Raw genomic sequence first — 25,298 nt, forward strand, 5'->3', positions numbered from 1 at the left:
ATGCCGCTAAGTGCGAAATCTATCTGTAAGGAAATTTGAGAAAATAAGTTTAAATGAAATGCAGTTAAAAATGCGTACAATTTAATATTCCGTACAAGGAAGTCATGTAGTGTCCGTATCAGAATTTTTGTATTGCTATGAATGAATAAGTAGATGTTTCTATGGCAAGATGCAAAATAATTAAAAATTACTGTCGGCTATCAAATGCTTACGCATGAGCGAGGAAAGTTTTAGGGGAAGTGGAGCAAGGGTAGAACGTCCCACTGCTGTTCGTTGCTAAGCAACGAACACAAACTCAATTCATTTGCTTCGGGTACAAATGTTTCGTTCATTTGCTATTACTTAAGATCGCCTCCCAAAGGAAAACAATGAACTTTATTCCTCGTTCGGAAACATTTTGTCACAGATGAACTTCTTTGATCGCTTAATGCTGGTAAGCAAATATCTGCAGTACTTAATGAGTTTACTAATATGTGATTTTTATTTTGATACAACATGTATCGGTAGCACCGAGTGCTTAGATATGCAAACACGATGTGCCATGCGTAGCAGAAATAGGGTTGGCTTTAGTTTTCAAGTTCCACTTGGAAAAAAGTTTATTTGTCTTGTCGGACGAAAAATATTATTAAAATTTTAATAAACATTAAGGTTTCGTTTAATTGTAACAGTCTAAAGCCTTTTCATAATGATTTTTAAGTACTATCTGGCTATTTGCTTTAACTCATAAAATAGTAAAAACGATTATAGATTTAATGCACTTTTAAAATAAAAGAGCATATTTTTTAATGCAGCAAACCTATTGATTTTTTTCAGTACTTTTAATTAACAGTTCAAATTTTTATGAATATTTGAGTTTTTAATATTTTATAGATTTATAATAACATAATACAGAGAATCTAGTAACTGATTAATTCATTTTGAGTAACGGCTTATATTCTCATTCGTTAAAAAGCTGCCATTATATATATATTACATATAACACGCTCGGGCTAATTTTCTATAATTATGGGTAATAGAAAATTCGTGCTAATAGTAAATTCTATAACCATTTACTACGTTTTAAAGATATGCGTGTTTACACGCATATTCTAACGGATAAATTGTATACGTAATACTCCTATATCTTTTATATGCCTAAGAACACTACAGTTAATCAAAAGGGGACGTCTTCTGTGTTAATAAAATGCAATTTTTAAACGTAACCCGATGCTGAAACAAGATATCCCTCGTGGTATCATAGTTAGGGTTCATGGAAAAGGTTACAAGTTGTCCTATTCAATAAAAGGTTGGCTCAAAATTGTATGGAACCGTCTGCCGGCTGCTCTTCTACATAAGAAGTCACTACTAGTGTTAGAAAATTTCCGTGAGCATAGCATGGAAGATGAAAAAAATGAACAGAACAAAACATCATCCCTGTCATTATTCCAGGAGGACATATACCACATCTTCTAATAAATTTTAAAAATCTGAAAGCTTTCAGATTTCATATTACGCCCAAAAGGACTTTTTTTTTTTAACGTTTAGTGTACTATTGATTAAGTATCGTGTTCTTCGCCCTTAAAACACATAAAATTCAATTCAACAGCAATATCACAACATAATTTTAAAAGAGCATGTCTTCAGAATTCCCGATACACAGTTTCGGGTGCTGGAGATATTTTTTTTTTCTGTACAGTGTTGCCATTGCTCGCTTCGAAATCGTCGAGTTTGTTAATCAAAAATACGATAAAGCTTTAAAAAATTTGAAATTGATAATAAAAAAAATTTCAAATTCGAGCTTCCAAAAGCCCATGTTCGGTTGGAGGACGACGTTATTCAAAATTGGATGGCTATACGTACCGTTGTTTCTTCACAATGCGAGAACCGCTCGTGCAGCTTCTTCATTATTTAGTTTCTTTAAATATAATATAGGCCGATAATATTTAGTGGCAACAGCTTGAAAAGTGAATCGACGCAAAATGCAGTTTTGAAAATAGTAGCCCTTCTGGGCTAACGTCTTTTGGGCTATTAATATAATTAATTTAATAAAAACGAGTGGAAATCAGCAGGGAAGCACAATTTTACTAGAACTGGAAATATCCAAAGACGAGACATTGAACTGATTATCTCGTTGATTTTGTGTGCATGGTCTTTGACTGGTAAAGCAATACTTTTGAAGAGGTGCAAGAAGACAGAGAAATCTTAACGCTCTGATGCTACCTAATGGTATGACTACATGTGAGAAAGCTGACTTAACAGTGACGAACGCAATGACGATGGGGACGACTTGCGCGCTGTAGCAGATGATACAGGCAGTCAAATGTTATGTTGTACATGGATATGTGTGTCTGAAATATCGGGAAATGTGTTCTGACATGCAAATTTCTTTTATTAGCTTGCAGATTTCGCCAGAGGAGTAGAAGGAGGTGTCAAGAGCTAATGTTCTTATATGTTACTTATTCTTATCTGTTATCACATTGCAGATTTCTCGAAAGGAGTAGAAGACAGGTATCAACAGCTAACATTATATTATCAGTTACACTTGTGTTAAGGGGGCTCATACACTTTAAACCCTTTATGAACTTCGACTATGCGACTGTTGCAAGAATTGGGATATTTTATTTATTTTAAAAGCAATTGCTTCCAACCTTTTACAGCTGAATACATAATATAGCTGCTTTTTGGAAACTAGTAACCACAAAGTTTGTGTTGCCACAAATATTTTTGTAATTTAATCCTCTTTGTGACAAAATATTTCGCCATGTTTCCACCTTGCGCGCATGATATTTTAAAAATGGCTAATGGTACATAATTGAAATTTGAAGGAATTCTTTATATGGGCACTATTTTCTAACTGAAAAAAAATCTGATGAATGTTTTAATATAGAAAAATTTTATGGACGAAATATTATAGATTTTTTTAATAAAATCCCTTTTATAAACTCAACTCGAAATAAATAAAAATTTAACATGAATTTTTAGAATTTTAGGTTCACAGTAGTTTTCAAATGTTGTAAAAGTTATATATTAAATATGGAATTAAATTATGCAACAGATTGTTTTAAACTGTGCACGCAAGGTGGAAACATGACGAAAAAGTTTGTCACAAAGCGGATTAAATTATAAAAATATTTGTGGCAACACAAACTTTCTGATTACAATTTCAGAAAGTAGCTATATTATGTAGTCAGCTGTAAAACGTTGGAAGTAATTGCATTTAAAATAAATAAGTTATCCCCAATCTTGCAACAGTCACATATTCGAAGATCTTGCGGATTTTAAGGTGTATGAGTCCCCTTAACATTCTTATTTAACTATATTTTTGAAACCTGCTTTCTAACAAAAACTCACGTAAACAAATGTAAAATAAGGTTTCTGAATTGATGCAAATACCAATTTTTTATTGCCAAATTCCATATTTAAGATTTTAATTTTTTTTAATCAATTTTATTTTAGGTCAGAGAATTAACTCGTCTCTTCTTTCCAAACAACTGATGAATCTCAAGACAAAAATTATGCCTTAAGATGAGAAATATTTTACCTATTGTTATTTTGTGCTCTTCTGCAGTTTTTCTAATCTTCAACTGGTACTGGATGTCCAAATATTTTCGTAATACTTGGAAAAATGGTAAGAGTACGACTTTAAAATATGCTACAGTTCGCTTAAACCATGTCAACATTTTAAATTTGAATGTCCGGGCTTTCTCACTTCATTTGGATGCAAATATTCTTATTATTTTCAAAGCTGTTGTACGTCTGTAGCACACATGTACGAGGTGTGATACAAAAAAAAAGAGAGTGTGTAGCTTGAAAACAGAGTGGAGTTGGCAACAACTGTTTGGGTGACATCATGCCACAAACCTCCTCTATCCATGCAGCCAGTTTCGACTTAACCAACCACGCCAGAGGGAAGCATCCTCCTAATTCACCTGATTTGGTTCCATGCGACTTTTTTATTTCCTAAGTTAAATCTTATCTTCTTACAGGGAACCCATTTTACTTTAGCTGAAGAGGTACAGGCAAAACCTTCAGCTGAAGAGGTCTGCATATCATATATTCATCAGTATCGAAGAAGATATATGCATATTCACAATACTAGCAAGTTAAAAGCAATTGGCGAAATAATCTAGAAATTTAATTTTTAATATCCATTGTCGAGTTTTTATAGTTTAATATTTTATTAACATTGAATAAATATTTAAATCGAATCTGCCAGTGAGTTACCAATTCAGAAATACAGCTAAAGCTTGCATTTAATAATTTCTTAAATTTTTTATGCAATCACTCCATAATACTCAATAGGAATTTGGCTTATTTATTTAATTTAGTGCAAATTACTGTTGAATGCTATATTTATTATCTTTGTACTCATAATTATTTAGTTTCATGAAAATTCAAAATACAAATTGGAATCCTTTTTTTCGAAGTACGAAATGTGGAAAGAACTATTAATTATAAATTTGCCCTACTCTCTGCTTAAAGCTTTTTGTGAGAAGCGCCTTTTCAGGGTTTCATTGGAATTTGTTAACTGCCATGATCCTCATTTTAGGATTTATCTGTAGCATCGGAAATACGATAATTAGGCAACAACGGTTACCTTTTTGCCTTGCTGTTTAAACTTTTAGAATTATCTTCGATATCGAAGCTGACGAAACCTACAAATCTCTTCGCTCGTTAAAGGAAGAGGGAGAGGAAATGGTTGTGGATCTAAGATAGAATTTAAGGCGTATTCTTTTAAATAGTTTACTCTAGTAACCTAGAATGACAACCACATTATAAGCATAGACAATTTAAAATTTAAAAGCCTAATATATTTTAAAAATTTGTTTAATAAATGTCTAAAATACAGAAACCTGTGAATGAAAGTAAAATTCTTACAATGAGGAAATAGATTTGTACAAACCCCTTTCGTTAACTTTTCTTTACCTCTTTCCAAGAATTTTTGTTGAGGAGGCAGAAACACAAGGAATCATCGTAAACTGTTACTTTAAAAATAGTGTTCCTTCATCTGGCGCCTTTGTTTGGGATACAGCTTGGCCTCTCTTATCCACGAATTAACTCTTTAAGAAATAAATTAAAAGAAAAACATGTCTGCGAACATTTATCGAAAAACGCCCTTCGTCGAAAATAATGGAAAACAATTGCAAAATTTGCTCCCTAATCAAGCTGCGTCTGTGGAAAACGCTTATACGCCCTAGTTACGGTGTAGAGCCAGTAGGTTATTTTCGATGTCAGGAAGCTGAAAAATGAGTAATGCGCTATCCGGAACTCCAACGCTGGACTCTCAAATACGTGCCGAGTGTGCTAACCGTTACACCACGAAGGCATGCTGGGAAGAGGGAGAAAATACCTTATACACTCCCGCTTTTAAAGGGCGACTGGGAAATAGGGAAGCCAATCACCACATCCTGGTGATGAAAAATCCTCATCCAGCACTATTCTAGTTCGGGCGCCCTGTGGAGTTATTAGGTTATTTTCGATGCCAGGAAGCTGAAAATTCAACAGTGCCCTCACTGACACTCGAACCTGAACTTCTCGAATATACGCCGAGTGTGCTAACTAGTACACCACGGAGGCATGCTGGAAAGAGGGAGAAAATACTTTATATACCCCCTTTTTAAAGGGCGACTGGAGATCAGGGCACCCAGTCGCCAAATTCTGGTGGTGAAGAACCATCATTCACCACCTTTTTAGTTCGTGCGTCAATGTAGAGTCATTAGGTAATTTTTGATATCAGAAAGCTGAAAAAAGAAAAATATCCTCGCCGGAACCCGAGCCCTAGACCTCTGGAATACGCGCCGAGTGTGCTAACCATTACTCCACAAAGGCATGCTGGAAAGAGGGATAAAATACCTTATAACGGGGGTGCTGGTTAGTGCGAAACTTTCTCTAAAAGAGAAAATAGCATAATAGTATGCAGATAATAAAAATAATTCTGATTATGTTCATTCTTATGTTTTTAACAGGAGGAGTATTTTCATCTGTTGAGGACTGCAGATCTGCTCGTCGGCACGATGTTTTTATGTGTGAAAAATGCAAATCGAAAGAAAACAAGGTATTTCTTTTATTGTTTTAGTTATTCGTTTAATATAATTTTATTATAAATATTTTCCTTTGTCAACGTTTTGAAATATTTCTTCCAGCAAATGAATGATTAATAATATATTTGTAAATTATTTAGTTTAATAAACCCATTATTACGAAGGTTGCTATTTATATTTCTGGCCTTAGCAACAGTATGTGTTGCTAGGAGACCGCAGACGATTCCAGTCGAAAGTTTGATATCTTTAACCATAATCTCTTCAGAACGTTATGCCATTTAAGTGTGATGTAAATTTTTCAGTTTACCGTAAACAACACAATGTTGTTTACGGTAAACTGAAAAATTCATTTCCGGCAAAAAATGGATTGACTCGTGAACATTTTTGTACGATTATTTTTCATAACTTTCGACGTGGATTAGCGAAACAAGAGTGCTTCGATGAACTTAATTCTTCATACAGCGATAAAGCACTATCCTACCAGCACTATAAAAAACTGGTATAACAAATTCAATCGTGGTCGACGCTTGCTTCAGGACGAATTCCGTAAAGGTCGTCCAAAATCGGTTGTTGTACTAGAAATATAGATGCTGTGAGTGAACTGATAAAGCCAGATCGTCATGACATACCGTGAGATTGAGGCACCTTTGGGCATTAGTATGAGAAGCATCAATAAAATGTTATGTGAACATTTGGGCCGTCAAAATGATTTGTTCGGTCTGATCCCGCATAATCTGACAAACGCTCAAGAGAAGGCTCGTGTCGATTAATGCAAGGAAAGGTTGGGAAAATGCTTTCAAGGTGCATCAAAGGCACCTTGAAAGTATATATATCTATATATATCTAAACAGGGGACGAATCATGGATCTATGCATATTAGCCCGAAACAAAACAAAACAAAAAAAAAAAAAAAACATCCGACTGTATGGATGGGTCTTTCAAGAGGAGACATATACAACAAAAGTTGTTCGCGGAAGAACCACATCGAAGCAAATGGTTGCTTGTTTCTTCGGCATTACCGGTCACGTTGCGACAGTTAGAACAATTAGAACAACGCAGGACAGTCGATTCCGAATGGTACACTACCATTTGTTTGCCAGAAGTCCGGAGAATTTCGGAAAAAAATAAAACGGGAGAAGAGGCGAATTATGACTATGCGACCTCACTTATCGGTTCAAACAAAGGAATATTTGACTGGCCAAGACATTCAGTTGATGGGTCATTCGCCGTACAGCCCTTATTTGGCACTCAGTTGACTATTTTTATTCCCGCACATCAAAATAAAAACCGTTGCCAGCGTTCTGCGACGCCCGAAGAAGCGGTTGATGCATTCAAAACGCATGTTTTGGAGTTACTTAATCGGAGTGAAAAACGTGCTTCGAAAATTGATTCAAACGCATACAAAAGCGTATTAATCTTCATGGAGAATATTTTGAAAACCAATAAAACCAATTTCGATCATAAACATTTTTTTTTTTTTTAATATCAGGCCAGAAAGCTAAATAGCAACGTATATGATTTTTAATTACACTATTATTTCTGTTTTCTGTTAGTTCTCTCCAGTATGTAAATCAGATACATGTACCTAAGAATTGAGTTCTTGAAATTTAATGGGAGACCTTTGGCAGCGGCACCGAATGTAGTCATATTTATTTCCTAGCCCACTTCTGAGATTTATATTATCTGGCGTTAGCCCTTTTGATAGTCGAATCACTTACGCATTTAACTAAAATAAAGTCCAACGTTTTGCTCTGTAAATCTCAAACATCAATTTTACTTTGAATTATAAATGGCATTATATGTTATCTGAAATCCTGCAAGTAGTGCAAACTTGTGTTGTAAACACAGTTCATGCATCTATTCAAAGTGTTATGATTCTGTTGTTATTTCCATAGGCAGGACGATAAGTCGCGCGACAGTCTGAGTAGGGATCAAGTTACATTAATTATGGAGTAATTAATATTACACATTTAGAGCCCAAAATTAGACTTTCCCGGTCATTGGCAAATTTGTGGTCCATTCTGTAATTTTTTATGATTAAAATTTAACAAAAATGGGAAAATAAATCCGTTGCAATTATACAATAAAAATATTAAAAGAATTCATAACTAAAAAGTGTACTACAAATTTTGCAGGACAAAACTTATTTTATTAGCCTAAAGGCTATTAATTTCGTTTTGGCATTTTGCTTCGAAAACTTTAAATTCTGAATTTTTTTTAAATTATTGCCAAGAAGCCTGTATTAATAAAATTAATTTGTCTGTATTAATAAAATTAAATAATGAAGAATCTGCATAAATGTTTCCACATTGTGATAAAACAACGGTGCAGATTTTTTCTTTCAGATTTTTTTTTAGTAATTAGTTAAATTGTTTTGAATAGAAGAAACAGGCGTGGATCTTTTTACTAAAAAAATTTGGTTTGAATAGAAGAAAATGTACCTCGAATTAAAAAAAAAAAAAAAAAAAAAAAAAAAAAAAAAAAAGGCAGCAGACTTGATTGTTGGCCGAAATATAATTTTTGGGTATTCCCTGTATTTTTCTGCTAATAGGTTACAGAGCTATTTAAAAGTAATGGACGAAACGGTTTTTTATTTTTCTAAGAATTTAAAGGGGGATGAAGTGAAATATTTTCTCTCCTACTAGTTTGCAATTATATAATGAAAAAAAAGGGAATTTTTAGCATTCGACATAATGTTTTCGCCGATCGCACAAGTTTAGAATGATTTCTGCCATGCTTATTTTTTTCACTTATTGTCAACTCGGATTTCCTAAAGAAAAGCACGCTCACATATCTACTTTTTGATTGGTCATATGATTAGAAATGTGAAAATATCTATCAGTTCCTTTATTTTTTTTTTCAGTGGTGCCATTTTGTTATAATTCGTTCTCATTTCGAGGCAAGAATTTCATACGAATGTTTCGTATTGCGTACAGAATGCCAGTGAACGCAAATATCTGGCAGTGAACGCAACTGAACAAAAATAAATCTCATCGAAACTATTATATCACATTTTCTTTAATTGGAAGTTGTGGTGTTGCGTGGCCCCAACTTGCTCGCAACAGTAGTAATGACTGCTATGAACTGGAAATTACACAAACTCTTAAGAAGGGTCTAACTCCCTTTTTATTCCACTTTAGAAGTTACAGATGCGTTCACTTGACGCTCACAAACTACGCCGACCCGGCGGTTAAATAAAAATAGAAAAGTACAACTAAAAATAAATAACAGGATGACTAAATAACGAGGTCACTACCTACGAGGCTCTATAAACGTTACTAACTTAACCGCGTTCTAAGATACAGCTGAGATTTCAGCAAACTTTCTGAATAAGAAGTTGAAAGATTCAACTAACTGCCGAAGTAGGCACACAGGCTGAAACGCGCGGATCTTAAATTTCTACCTAGCAACTTTCACACTCGTGAATCAAGAAAGCACACCTACAAACTCGCTTCCCTTCTATTTAACTATCTAAAATTACTTCTGCTGAAAATTTGAATACTCTGCGCGTTCTACTAAAATTTACATACTCTGGCATTGGCAATTCCAGGGGAAAGTAAAGGTTTGACAGGAAAGATAGCTTAAAATAAAAGTTAGTTAAAATAAATATAAACCCTACAAAGTTCATAAATTTAATTGAAAGTTCCTGAGCAGAATTTTTGGGTGTACAAAATTTGAAAACTAACAAATTTTAGTGACTTTTCATTTTATGTAGAAAGCCTATATAGGTAGCGGACGGTGAGCAAAAATTTGCAGCTTTTGAGCAGAGTTCAGTTAAGAATCACAAAGAAAAAGCAAAATTTATAAAAAATAAACCCTGGCTAATTAAATTATAGAATTTTATGCGTTTTGCATATTATAGCGTATAATTTCAGTAATAATGGCAAAATTAAGATTTTTTTCATCATTTTGAGTTTAACAAATTACAATTTAGAATTTGAAAAAAGTAAACATTATTATTTTCCTTTTTTTATATAAAAAATCCTTTTACTTTTACCCAACATTAAAAAAATCTGATGCGGACACCATATGACTTCCTTGTCACGGAATATTAAATTATACGCATTTTTGCTACATTTCATTTAAACTTATTTCTTCGAAATTCATTAGAGATATATTTCTCAGTTCGCGGCAAGGCAAAAATACATGAAACCATGAAATATTTTCAGTAAAAATTGACAAAATAGAGAAAACCATAAAACACCAAACATAGATAAAACAATTAGAAAAACAATTTTTACAATTAAAATTAGAGTTTCTACGTAAAAGCAAGCAATTCGCCAGCAGGCAAGAAGGCAGATTTTTCGATGCACGAAACTGAAAGTTTACTTTTAGTCTCACTCGGCAAAAAGATGGTGCACAAACTGACCTAATTCACTGTAATAAACAAACATTAGCCTAAGCCGAACTCTAATAACTTTTAAATTGTTCATAATTCTACAACTATTGCATGCAGATTAACCTAAGACATAAAAACATTAACCGAAAGTTAAGAATAACATACTTCAATCATTTTTATAAGCAAAAATTGCACAATTTACCAACATATGAGAATATAATTTATATGAGAATAAAAAAACTGAGCTCACGGAGCTGAGTAACAAAGTGGGTACATAGATGTATATAAATGTATAATAAACCAAAAAAACATAATAATTTATAATAAGAAAACTTTCCATATACCATCTCCAAAGAACACAAAGTTAAATACTTGCTTTTACTTTAATTTTAAGCATTGTATCATTTTTAACTTTTTATGATTTTGAATTACCATTTTATGTTCTAAAATATACTTTTGTTTTTGAGATTGAAATTGAGAGTGTAGGGGTATGACTTCTAAACTAAGCATCCCATTCAAGTTTAATTGCGTTCTTACTGAGAAACTTTAATTTAAAGATTATTTGCCATTTATTTTGTTTAACAGGATTTTTTGGGTTTAAATGGACTAATATCTTTATTTGGATTGAGAATTAATTGTGACTTCTGATTGGGATCTAGCAAATAATTTCATGCTTACTCAGAAGTAAGATGAAACACTCTTGCTTAATTTAGTTGTTGTTAACTGATGGTACATTGGCTTATCCCCTTAGTAAGTCTATTAATCGCCAGTCAATGACAATACCTACTTTTTCAATACTTAAAATGTTTACTTTTGGTTTTGGTATTTTTGCGATTAAGATTTCTCTTAGCAGACTTTTTTAAACAAGTAGATATTATAATATTAATTAAAAAAATTAATTAAAATTCTGACAATTTTTTTTTCATTCGTGGTTTTTAAATTGAATTTGTGTTCCTTGGAGAAGGTGTATAGAAAGTTTTTAATTGACATTTAATTACTTTTATTTTAAAAATATATACACACACACATATATATATATATATACTTTTGGTGCAACTGATTGCAACCAAAAACGGAGGTGCACAACTACATGTTATAGCAGTCCTATGTGCAAAATTTGAAAGTTTTGAGGCTACTCGTTTTTGAGTTGTGCGAAATACTTATATACGTACAGACGTCACGAAAATATTGTCTTCTGAATCCATTTTAAATCATTTTTATAATCCGTTTGGGAAAAAGAGTCCTTTATTCTGTCCTTACGTAGAGATGTCAAGCAAAAACATCGTTAAATTGCATTCTAGGGGTCTAAATGGATATTTTCGTTGAAATAGGATACTCGGAATTTTTCGTGATTACAACACTTCTTTTACTTCGTACAAGGAAGTAAAAGTTTAACGCTGCGGAAAATTGTACTTATAAACATATTTGAATAGAATATACCTATTTTGCAATTTTTTCCCCTAACAGAGCGGGATATTTATCTCAGACAAAGAATTTAGCCCTTCCAATACCAGTTAAATCTCTTTGAGATATATAAACTTTAATTAATCCAATTAGGTATCAGTCATTGATACGCTAAAACCAAAATAATTATTTAATAATAAAGTTTATGATGATAATAATTTTCAGAACAGAATGGGAAATGTCATTTCTACATTTTCTCTTACAGGGATGATCATGCATACTTTAAATCTTATTATCATTATTGTATTATGATTATTATGATTATCATGTTTGAAATTAAGACCAGGATAATTATGATAATTATTGATTCTTCAGGATTCTGATAATCATTGATTATCCTGATTGAACAGGATCATATATTATCATGATTGAACTTAAGATCTTGTGATTCCGGTTGAAATTTTAATTATCGATTTAAACCAGATTTACAAAAAGAATTAATTTCATTTTCAATATATTTTAGGTTTTAATTAACAAGACAGATGTGCCAGAACTACTCGGAGATGTGTGTTTAAAGCGTGCTCATTTGTATGGTACGTTACCAAGAAATGAAAAATTTTTGACAATAGCGATTCCAACAGTTCTAAGGAGAAAAGAAAATTATCTTCGCACAACATTAGAATCCTTATTAAAGAATATGGATGCTGAAGAACATGAATTAGTTATCATACTGGTACTCTTTGCAGACAGCGATGCACAGCTACGAACAAAACGAGCCAAAGAAACTGCTCTTCAGTTTTCGGACTCGGTAGGTTCTGGTTTACTACTTTTGGTTCAACTTTTACCCGAATATTACCCCGAAAGTAAAATAACACGACGGACGTTTAATGATTCTATGGACAGAATTAAATGGAGATCAAAACAGGTCTTAGATTTTGCCTTTCTCCTTAACTGCTCCCAGAACTTATCGAAATACTTCCTGATTTTGGAAGACGATATTATTGCTACAAAGGATTACGTGTCTGCTATACAGAAATTCGTTAATTCGAAATCCAACAATGATTGGGTATCTTTGACGTTTTCTGGATTTTACATCATAGGAAGGCTTTTCAGAACCGAAGACTTAAAGAAACTTAGTAATTTTTTACTCATGTTTCATTTAGAAAAACCTGTCGATCTACTGATTATGCAATATTTAGATCTTTTGGTGCCAAGCACCGAATACGTTACGCGTAGAATACCTGGACTGTTCCAACATATAGGACTCTTTTCGTCACTTGATGGAAAAGTTCAAAAGGCAAAAGACAGAAGTTTCTTGTCCAGCCCTCGGGTATTTAATTTTGAAAATCCTCCAGCGGACGTTGTAACCACTTTGAAAGTCTACAAAAAGCATTATCCAGAATCCTGTTACTATCCTTCCAGTAAATTCTTCTGGGGTAGCGCTCCCAAAGTCAATGATACTTTTGATGTCATTCTCCGTAAATCTACGAAAATCAAAAGAATATTTATAAATTCCGGGCACAAGTCACATCCAGAAGACGTAATTAAATATGCCGAGCTGCAAATTTCTCCTTATTACGAGAATATGATCACAGATAGAAAAGCACATTGTAAAGAATTTCGTGCAGTAGCTGTGTTTGAGAAAGGCAAAGTAGACGTCTCGTCCAATTTTACATCAAGACTGGAACAGGTACAATGCTTGAGAATTGAATTTACAAAGAAACAGACAAACTGGATAATTATAAATGAAATTTCCATTGACGCTGACAATCCTTTCGAAAATCATTGACCAGAAACCTTATAAGAAATTTCAGTAGATATTTAAGAGGGTTTTCTAGCTTCCAATATCCGATCTTATAGTTTTGTGAGTTTTTAATTTTAAACAATGAAATTTTATTTTATCTTGATCAGTACACGATTCTAATTCTCTTTAAATCAAACAATATATATTGTTGTACATCACTTGTAAACATTAACATTTTTATATCGAAAGCATCCCAAGAACTTCCTCGGAATATCGTGAGGATGTTGCTCATGGGATAAGTACACATCCTTTAGGATATCCCGGAGTATCGACGTAACCATCGACACACATCCTACCAAGTGCTTAATATCACATACCAGTATATCCTCAGTACATCCTGACTAGGTCCTATCGATAGCACACGGGATGTTATCGGGTTTGAAGTTCTACTTACTACATCCTCAGGACATCCCAAAATATCTCCCTAACCTGCTAAATACATTTTCCTGAGTGTTTAGTATCACATTCCAGTATATCCTCAGGACATCCTGACTAGATCCCATAGATAGCGCACGGGGTGTTATCAGATTTGAAGTCTTATTAATGCATCCTCGAGAAATCCCAGTACATCCCAGTTTCCTCCTAAACACGTTCTTCCAAATTAGTAACTTCACATCCCAAAATATCCCTAATACATCCTCACTGGCTAGTGTCATATCCAGGGCGTCAAAGGGCCATGAGCAACCCCCTTTTTTGTATACACATTTATAAAAAATAAAGATGACATTATTTTGCTAATATTCTTATTGAAGAAAGTTTGTTTTGATTTCCTTCCGTATTCTTTCTTATCCAAAGAGATCACACATGCCTGTTCTGTTAATGCTTATGCCTATCATTCACTAAATGTGGATGAAGATAAGATGTAGTTCTCAAGCTAGTGAATCTCAGAAGATGGTTGAATGTGTGAAAGAAAGTTACTATTCACATTTGTGAAAAGAAATCCCCAAGAAAGTAATGGGGTGTGCCAATTTCATTCGCGAAGTCCCATCCAAATTTAAACTACACTCACTTCCAAAAGTTAAGCACGGAGAGGAAAATGCTAATTTCCGGAAGTCAATCAGAATTGAAGAGGATGCAATTCGCTTCAGAGGTAGACGGAAGTATGCAAATATGTTAGGTACCAGCCATTCGCGCTTTCATGTCAAGAAATATGCAAAAAAAAGGCAGTCTTATAAGAAGCCAGCTTTATGAAGGGTTACAGAAGTTGATTGTAAGTGCTGATAGAAGGTGTTGTACAATTTGTTTTAAAGACATACGTGTTTCTATGACTTCCAGAAGACGAATGGAAGATTCTGAGCGCTGGCGTGCTGTGGGGCGCATTGAAGCAGGACAGTCGATCACAGATGTTGCTCTTTTCTTCGGCGTATATCATTCTGTAATTTCACATTTATAGAAAGAATTCCAAACCACACAGACAGTTGTCCGAAGGCCTGTAGCCGGTCGCCCAAGGGTTACAACCCCCGCGGAAGATTTTGCTATTGTAGCCAAGTGGAATCGCAGAGTGACCTCCACACGTGTGACATCTATGGCTACAGCGTCCATTTGTAAGGCGATATCTGCAGCTGCTATACGCCGAAGATTACATATGAGTGGACTGTACGCCCGGGTACCTCGAGTTTGTGTTCCTCTATTCGTCCAATCAAGAGGGGCACGATTACAGGGGTGCCGGGAACATGTCAATTGGAATGTGTCTGACTAGGGCAATGTCATGTTTACTGATGAGTCAAGATTTGCTCTGGAGCCAGATGACAAGCGTATAAGGATATTGCGTGAACAACTAACACGCAATCAATCCCAAAACATCACCGAACATCACGCATTCCGAGGCGGAGGCATTATTGTGTGGGCAGGGATTTTATTAGGATACCGTACCGGCCTGCACATCTTTAAACGGGGTTCTTTGACGGCTGTCCGGTATCGAGACGAAGTCCTAGAACCCATTGTGAGATTGTACGCTGCAGCAGTTGGGCCTACTTTTGTTTTAATGGACGATAACGCATGTTCCCATAGAGCTGACATCGTCGATGACTACCTGTAGAGTGAATTGATTGCGCGTATGGTATGGCCACCATATTCGCCCGACCTTAATCCCATTGAAAATCTTTGGAATGATCTCCGGCGTGCTATATCTTCACGTTTCCTACCTCCAGCCACTCTTATTGAGCTGGAAACTGCTCTACAAGAAGAATGGCGATTGCTTAATTCTGAGGTGGTTGAGCACCTAATTGAAAACATGGTCACTTTGTATTCAGATAAGGGGGGATCACATACCCTATTAATGTCCTTTTTTTATTTTATTCTGTTTATTTTCACTTTATACATAATTCTGTTTAAGTCTCCAGTATGTCATTATCTGATAACTTACAAAAATTTAATATTGTTTTCATTTCTGTATATAATTATTGATTTTGTTTTATGCATAAATATATATCCTACTTTCCTGTTGAACTGTGTGTCAATCAAAGCAGTATTTGTTGATTTTTTTGCATTTTACATCTTCGTGCTTAACGTTTGGAAGTGAGTGTATGTTGAAAGACAACAGACAGTCAACTAGGGTCCTGCGGATAATTTCTGAGCGAGCCTCAAGCTCCACATCAGGTCTCGTTTACCAAAATAGGCCTTAAAAAGAAAAAATTAAGAAAGAGATGCTTGAGTTCCTTTAGAAACCCAAGCCCCATTGCTTGAGCAATGCTTTCTTTTCTCTCTTCCCATGTGCTGCTGAAAGAGAAATGCGACTAAAGTATGCTTACTGAAACGGTGTTCATTAATTCTTTAGCTTTCCTTCCTCACATTCGTTTTACAATCTCTTTTAATATCAGGTGGTAGTGTTGCTAAAACAAGAGAATTAATTTCACATTTTCTGCAGACTTAAGACTCAGACTGCAGATTCTGTAGAATTAGACTATTCTTAACTTGTAAAGTTAGTGAAGAGTAACATGATTCAATAAAATTAATTAGTATTTATCTTATCATCGAGTAATTCAGATAAAGAGTGACATAGTGAAGAAATCCCTATTGATCCACTAATTTCAAAATGAGTAAAAAAGAACAACATTCCTTCTTAAATTCTATTAATAGCTGTCATAAAGTTGAATTTAAAAGTCTGATGTGAACACCTCATGACTTCCTTGTATGGCCTATTAAATTATACACATTTTATGCTGCATTATATTTAAATTTATTTCTTCGAATTTCATTAGAAATATTTTTCTTATTCAATTAATTCAGTTCTCATACTGCGGCAAGGCAAAAATACATAAAAACTCAAAATTGTGCAATGTAGAAAAACGTAAAACACCAAACACAGTTAAAACATTAATTATTTCTTTAACAATTAAAATTAGAGTTTCTAAGCAAAGACAAGCAATTCACCCAGCGGGAAAGATGGCCGGTTTTTCGGTGCACAAAACTGAAAGCTTACTTTTGGTCTCATTCGGCAAAAAGATACAGAAGGTACAGAAACTGACTTTTCTACTGAATTTCAAATGTAAACAAATGATGGTTCGTTAGGCTTAACTCGACACTTAAATTTTTAAATTGTTGATAATTCTACAACTATTGTGGCGTCGCTGACTGCCGTGCCGAAGGGCCCGGGTTCGAATCCCGAGAAAGGTATGTATGTTTGTAAATGTGTAGTGTCCGTGCGACACTGGGGCCCCCTAAACATGTGGCGAACCGAAAGTCCTCTCAAGAGGTTGTGGTAGTCGTGGGAGACCCTCGGACACGTCCCGCCGGGGTGCTAACTAGCACTGTCACCTGCATCGTGTTCAAGACTGTTGCCAATGATAGGCGTGCACTTACGCTCCTTGCCACGAGGAATTTCGTGGACTTGGGCTGACTATAGGTCAGACAAGTGAGCATTAGTAACAACAAAAACAACAACAACTATTGCGTGCAGATTAAATAAAAGCATAAAAACCTTGACCGGAAGATAAGAATAACATAATTCAGTCACATTTAAAGCAAAAAAATGCACAATTTACTAACTTCTAGGATAAAATACTAAGCTCACGGAGCCAGGTAAAAGAGTTGGAAAATATCTATATAAGACTAGCGTAGCCTATTGCAACGAAAACGGGAGGTGCACACCTACATGTTATAGCAGTCTCACGTGCAAAATTTTAACGTTGTATGGTTACTCGATCTTGAGTTTATGCGAGGTGCGTACATATTTACGTGCGTACAGACGTCAAGAAAAAAATATCTTCTGAATCAAGTTTAAGCCCATTTACAATCGTTTTGGGCAAAAACAGTTCTTTATTCTGTCCGTAAATACTGATGTCACGCAAAAACATCGTTCAAATAATTTCGAGAGTGGTCGAAATGAGTATTTTCGTTGATATATGACAACCGGAATTTTTCGTGATTACAATAACTCTCTTACTTCGTACAAGGAAATTTAAAAAAAAAAAAAAAGTATCAAATACTAACAGATGAAAGCTGAGACTCAGCAGCAAACAATGTGAAACTCAATCACTAAGTTCTACTTCTACAGATACATTTGATTCTAATTCAGAAATCTATAAGAACACTTTAGCTGCAATTAAAACCCGTCTTCAAGATGAAAAATCGGCATACTAATTTTCGTAAATTGGGAATTAACTGATGAAGAAAAACTTGAATGTTTTAAAAATACTTCGGATCCAATAGCAACGTACGTGTTTCCAAGCTCATCATTTGGCGATGTAAGTTTAAATAGAATTGTTAATTATATGCTATTTATTTCAACACCCAAGACTGGATTTTTATAAAATTAAAGATGGATCATGTGGTAAATATTCCATAATATTTGCCAAGGAATGTGCATACCAATCAGACAATAAAGATTTGATGACAATTAGTGAATGAGTCTTTTCGCTACTAGAGGAATACTAACGAAAGTTTCCTGTATAAAAGCATTTCTTACTATCTGCTGATAATTTTTAAAAATATTGTTGTTGATCATAAACAATCCACTGTTAATGCGAATTATGTCGCCAACGTTCATCAAGTTAAAGGTAATGGAAGAATGTTACGCTTTTATACAAACAGTGACCTTCTGCGAGAGAAATGGATCTCCATTAAGAGGCCGTCTTCATTTTGGGAAAACGAAAGTAAATTATGCTAATGTAGAATCTCATAAAGACGCAGGAAAATTTTCTAATCCTCAGATTTCAAGTAGATGCAGGAGAAGACGTATAAAAATCATTTAGAATCCTGCAGCAAAACCAATGCATATTTTAACAGAAATCATAAGTACTTGCAATAAAATTATTTTCGGAAGGTTGTTGTAAGGGGTGAAGTCCCAGGCCATCCCGGGCGAAACAAGTTCAGCCATCAAGCCATAACAGGAGCCAATTTCAAAAAGGTTGAAAAATCTAATGCAAGCAAATTCTTCTCCATTATAACTGATGAAACTACAGACATTTCTTCTCAAGGATAAAGCATCTTGCGGCGGACCACACAGAGATAAGAAAATCATGAGTGCGGTTTCCGCAAGTCACTGTTTTCAAGCTTTTACGATGTGTCACACGAAATGGTCTGACATCGCAAACGCAATAATTCGTTCCCGTTCACAGTACAAGAGACATAACCTCGCGACCAATGTCAAGAGATTTTAGCATTCTGCATTGTGTCTGTCATCAAAGCCTCTCGATTTCAGGAGGACTGACGAACCAATGATCTTGTTTCTCCTCTGATATCGTTCCAGATACAACGAATCAGAGGATGCAAAATACAACTGAAAAAATAAGGAGGCGTGGCTAGTTTAGTCTGTAGATTTTTTCCAACCGAACAGTATGCTCTTGAACTCTCGAATAGAGGAACAGAGACACCCTCGTTAACAGGATCCTTACGTCACTCGGACTATACTTCACTACAATAATTATTGTATGCTATCCATGAACTGTACATATATGAAAAGAACTTCTCGTAATTGTAATAAATGTGGTTTAGGATAAAAAATGCAGAAAGTATTACGCAACCTCACAAATGTACTGATCATTCATGGAGTCAGCACTACTTGCCGCCGGTTACCCACAATTTGTTTCTGTAAGATATGCGAAAGAACTTGAAAGAATATTTCAATAGATAATTGGACATTAATAAACACAGATATGAAACATATGAGAGGTCAAGGCTACAATGATGCTGTAGCTATGTCAGTGATATTTATGAGCATATTAGGTAAAGTGTGAGAACGAATTCTGTCAGCAGACTGTGTACATTGTGCTACTCGGTAATTTCATCCACAACAAATAATATAAGACGCCTTTTTTATAATAAACTAAAATTGTTTGTTTTAAATGTGTGTTTTCTATACTTTAACTCCTGATCTTCTAACAAATTATTTATAAAATTTTGAGTATATCGCCGTTTACTCATCTTTCTGTGTGGGGAAATGCTTCAGACGTTGTGGCTGTTTGTAATTATCTGAATTAAAAATATTCTATAAAATAAAAAAATACAGTACTAAATCCTTAACATGAAATAGAAATAGTGAACTAGCTTGATTCGCACTGAAAAGTATAGAATAAAATAATTATACGATTTCTTGACCACAACGCTCAAAACTTGCAGTTGCTCTTTAATGTCTTTATATTTATTGGCGCGAGCAATAGCAATTTTTGAACGTTGTGGTCAGGAAGTCACAATATTATTTTTTTGTATACTAAGTTCGAATCAAGCTAACAGAAATAGCCTTAGGAATTTAAAAAAAAAATTATTCTATTGTTTAGTAAATACTACTTTTTGTTCCTGGAAATTTTAGCTTAATAAGCTGCTGAGTTTATTAACCAGGGAGTCGAATAAGCGGACCGTATTATAGTTAAAACAAGACCTTTGCAATGGAGGCCTTTTTCACTCTGGCGAACCAGTGAGTGGACGCTTCAAATCGGCCGGGCACCGTAGCGGCGCCCCTCGAGTACTAAGGGTGAAACACAGCAAATCTAAATAATAGAACAAATATTACTATGCTATTTTAGCATAAATTAACACATGGAATGGTGAGGTTATTTAAAAAACAAAAGGTTTGGTTACTGAAGATGTAACAATCTATTTATTTGATGGGATACCTTCAGCCAAAGACTTGCAAATATTTTCAATCATGTAGCAATATTTTTCATTTATCAAGACATGAAATCCGCTTATAAAAACATTAAACGCTTCTTTCAGGAATTTTAAAATTTCTATTCTATTTTCCCTGAAATTGTAAAGCAAATAATTAGCAAGTGATTTTAAAAAGGCATAATATATTGTTGCGTGCGTAAGGGTTTGTAATAGATTGAATGCACAAGTCCGATAATAGGTCAATAAAAATGTGTTCTTATCAAAAGAAATATACCTGAACTCTGGAATTTTCCTCCTAGATATTCGTACAAGTGTTTACAATATCACGCAGTATAATTAGTAGTTTTACTTCAAACTACTCAAAACGTTAAATACGACGCAATACAAAGCGCATCTAAAAAAGAAAACTAACTCCTGGCCTATAGCTTCTGAGAGATTTTACCAGTATAATGAAATTCGTAACAGTAACATTTGCTATGCTCTCAAAATAAGATGCTTTAACTAAAGCAACAACGCACAGAGGCGAGAATACACATGAGTAGTCACGAAATTTCAATCAAAGTGATGTTATTGTAGTAAAAACCAAGTTTGCTTTCGCCGAATATTTACGAAGTTTCTAACTCAAAAACTAAATGAAAAAAGCTGATGTGTACACCACATGACTTCCTTATACGGAATATTAAATTAATATTCTTTTAAATGCTTGAGGAATCGAGTAAGTTGTATCTAATATGGAAGTACTTGTGCACATGCTGTGATAGAACTCAGAGATTACTCGCGACGGAGGCCCCTGTGCCGCCGTCCGTAGAATAAGTAAACTTGAACAAATGAGGCGCTCGAGTGGCGCCATCTATTAGTAGCGATGAAAAGCATTTTAGTTCACTGGAGCTCTATTTGCGCCATCTCTTGAAGGATGTATTGTAAGGCATTTTTAAAATTTCATAAAAATTATTCTTCTGATAAGCAATAATTGGAAAGTGAAATGATGAAAAACGCAATTTGCAGTTCATTTTATAACTCAGAATGCACAAAATTTATATCATTTGAAGAGTTATCTAATTGTTTCCACATGTTCTATTCAAATACTATAATAAATCTAGAACGATGTATAAGAGAAATTAAGCAAACAAAACAAAAAAGAAACAGTTTTCACAGACGATTCAGTATTTCTCATTCAATTAATTCAGTTCTCACTTCGCGACAAAGCAAAAATACATAAAAACTCAAAATATCTAAAATTAAAAATTACGAAGTAAATCTTAAACACTTATTTCTTCGAATAAATTCCAAAATGGATTAAGTATGATTTAATTCGCAATGATAAAAGAAGGCGTTATCTTTGTTGTTGCGAAGCTTAGTTTATCAGGACTTGTGTTCCTTTTGACTTGCTTTGGAAACGAACTGTCCTGACTCGGAACATGGAGCTTACTCAAGCTATGTTCAATAAATTGTGAAGTAGACAATACACACAGGAAGGGTATACGAAACCCTTTATTTTTCTATCTTTACAGAGATTTCCGGAACTTCGGAATACAGTGACCAACCACTTGTGGTCTGAACGTAAGAATATAAAACTACTAACTAAAACTCTAACTAAAACTAACTTTGAATTAATATACAAGTGCCTAGCTTTAAGATTGGCCGTTATTTAACAAAAGTCCGTATGTAGTACAGAAAGCAGCTAAAACTACGATACGTTTGAAATTATCAAGAGGACTAAACCTCTGTCCTTGAAGGCAACCAGCAACCGAGTAAAACTACTATGGCAAGCGGCTTGCTTCCAATAACTCCTTCCTCTATCTTGCTGGACAAAAAGCCACAACTTAAGTACTTGGCGTTAGCAAGACTTAATCTGGTTGAATCTGGTTCCTTCCAGAGATCTGGAAGGAAGTTTAGTGAAATGTTACACAATCAAATGCCAAGTAACATGAATATTTATATTTCTCTTTTAAAATTCTTATTTCATTCATGACGTTATTTAATTATCTCTCCGTGCTCTCTGACATGTGTTGTAAAGAAAAACACCAAACACGTGCGTGTCTATGTACAAGTGTTCAACACTACCGCCTGCAATCAAAACACTAACGTGTTAAAATTCAACATAACAAGACCTCAGAACACACCTTATAATCATCTCTAAACCCTGAGGTACTATTCTGAAAAGTGGCTAACTCTGAAGTGTAGCGTCAGAGAGCCTAACTACATTCATTCAACCTTTAACACATATTCACAATAATTTGCTCTTTTTACAGTCACACCAATAAGTTAAAAAAATTTTTTTTGGCATTACTCTAATATTTTCACTTTTAACATATCACAGTATTTCTTAACTTTTAAGATAACAGTTCACATTGTATATAAGGACATATTAACATGCCGTTAATTTTACGCATTTTAAAACATACATTAGTAGTACATTGTTTGTTAACTTCTATTCTTTTCCAAGCAAGTGCCAATTCTTCTAGACTGAAATACTACATTTCAAAAGTCTTTCAGACTAAAACTTCTTTCTTGCCAGAATCTTTTAAATAAAATTTTATACAATCATTTTTACAATTTTCTTAAGGTTAACGAGCAGTTTTATTATCAATGCTTTTACAATATTCGAGTACTTACACATTCCTATTATACATTAATTTTAGTTTACTCGCGAGTAATTGAAAAACATAATACCAAAATAGGTAACAACTCTTTTCTCGCCTTTTTGGCGATAAAGATAGGCCTCACACGAGGTAAAAGTTCTTGAATTCCGCCACTTGCAGTAAGAATGAAAAATTAACTTAAAAGTTTCAAAGTAACATAAAGTTTTACTTATCTTTGTGATATTCAGACATCCTTTTTTCTGCCCAGTCCTGGAAAGTGGCGAAGACTACCGTCTGGTTTATCTTCCTTCTTGTGCGGGTTCGCCCTTCAGTTCCTTCCTCTATGAGATTTCTTTTCCTTCCAGTTCGGTCACCCTTGAAGACCTTCTTTTTAGCCTCTGCCTGTGGTCATGGCCGTTTGATGGCAGCTGGTCTTGGCGGAACCGGGACACTTCTCTCTCGTTCCTGCTTGGATCTCGTTGCTGGCTGTTCAAATTTTTCTTGTTTCTTTGCCTCCGCAGCTGGTGTTCCTTCCACAATTCGTCGATATTTGCTGCGTAGACTCCTGTCCGATGGTTAGATCTTCCGTTTGGGAGCCGGGTTATAGTTGCCGTTATTTCTCCTGGCTCTCTTTGCATTCGTCGTACTTCTCCCTTCATTCTGGGGGTGGTCGTGCGCTCTCTTTTCTGGTCAGTGGAACGGCTTCTTTTTCTTGTTACCTTCAATTTTCCAACGGGGAAACTTTCTTTTCAATTGCTCCTGCCTCTTAATGGCTTGCCCTTGTGATTGTCGTTGTTCCACCTCTGGAGCTTGTGCCTGCAGTGCCTGCCGTGCCGGATCCTGCAAAAGATCTTTAAATATTTGCATTTTATTACGGTCATAGAATGGTTTTATCTGGTTAACGTTTGCGATGCAGGTTTCACCATTCCTGGCTTTTAACACCACTACAGCCTGAGTTACTTTTTCTATGACATATGGTCCTTCAAATCGTGGATAAAATTTGGCAGTTTTATCTTCTGGTGCTGAAGAAAGTGAATGCTTAATTTTTAACACTTCATCCCCTACTTTATAAGTTACTCCCCGTCGTTTCATATCATAATACAGCTTCTGTTTTCTTTGTGCTACTTCAGTGTTCTTTTTTGCTTCTTTAATTAATTTTTCTATATCCCCCATTTTAAATTCTGGGGCTCTTTGTTGAACATAAAATACTTTATCTAACGGCGTTATAAACTTTCTGCCTAAAAATAACTCAGCAGGAGTTTTGCCCGTCGTATCATGTTTTGCGGTCCTAAGGGGGAAAGCTAATTCATTGACATAGTTATCCCAGCTTTTATGAAAATTTTTAACATAACTACGGATAATTTTCACTATATTTCTATTGACCCGTTCCGCTATATTTGATTGCGGCCGATACGGGACCATTTTTAAATGACGTATGCCCAGTTTTTGGCACATGTCTTCAAATATATTACTTACAAATTGAGGACTATTATCCGATATAACTTTTAGGGGCGCTCCGTATTTTAAAATATATTTATTTAAAATAGAATCAGTAACTAATTTCGCGGAGGCTCGTTTTAAGGGAACAATTTCGGTCCACTTACTAAAATGATCAACCATAACAAGGAGATACCGACTTTTATTTAACTGACTTTTCGGGAAAGGGCCCAATACATCCATGCCAATTATTTCATTTGGAAATTCCGATTTAATGCTATTTAGAAACCCAGCCGGGCGGAAATTAATATAATTAACTGCTTGACATGTTGGGCAGGACTGAACATACGCCATTGTTAACTTTTGCAGCTTAGGAAAATAAACTGCTTCGCGTACGCGTTGGATGGTTTTTCGAATACCACCATGAGAAGCTAAAGGGGAGTCGTGCAACTCCTGCAGTATATTTAATCTAAGACTAGCTGGGATAACAGGTCGAAATTCGTTGTTGGAATTCGTAGTTTTTGTATAAAATAATAGACCATCTATTAGTTCGTAATGGGCCGCCCTATTTCTTATCGCCACAATATCTTGGTGGCTAAAATCTTCAGGATCTTTTAAATAATCATAAATATTTTTAAATTCCGGATCCTTACCCAGTTCGGTTA

General features: G+C 34.7%; 1 protein-coding gene across 1 annotated transcript; it reads left to right on the forward strand.

The window, feature by feature from the left end:
- Positions 1-301: 301 nt before the first annotated feature.
- LOC118180358 (alpha-1,3-mannosyl-glycoprotein 4-beta-N-acetylglucosaminyltransferase C-like) lies at positions 302-19,852 on the forward strand. The gene is made up of 4 exons (XM_035349460.2): positions 302-433; positions 3,436-3,607; positions 5,946-6,034; positions 12,287-19,852. Exons 2-4 carry the CDS (start codon positions 3,505-3,507, stop codon positions 13,550-13,552), a joined length of 1,458 nt encoding a protein of 485 aa, XP_035205351.2. The 5' UTR covers positions 302-433; positions 3,436-3,504; the 3' UTR covers positions 13,553-19,852.
- Positions 19,853-25,298: the final 5,446 nt, after the last annotated feature.

The sequence above is a fragment of the Stegodyphus dumicola genome, chromosome 5 (genome assembly GCF_044657685.1).
Source record: "Stegodyphus dumicola isolate Sdum_Otavi_A_Nest chromosome 5, ASM4465768v1".
Classification (NCBI taxonomy): domain Eukaryota; kingdom Metazoa; phylum Arthropoda; class Arachnida; order Araneae; family Eresidae; genus Stegodyphus; species Stegodyphus dumicola.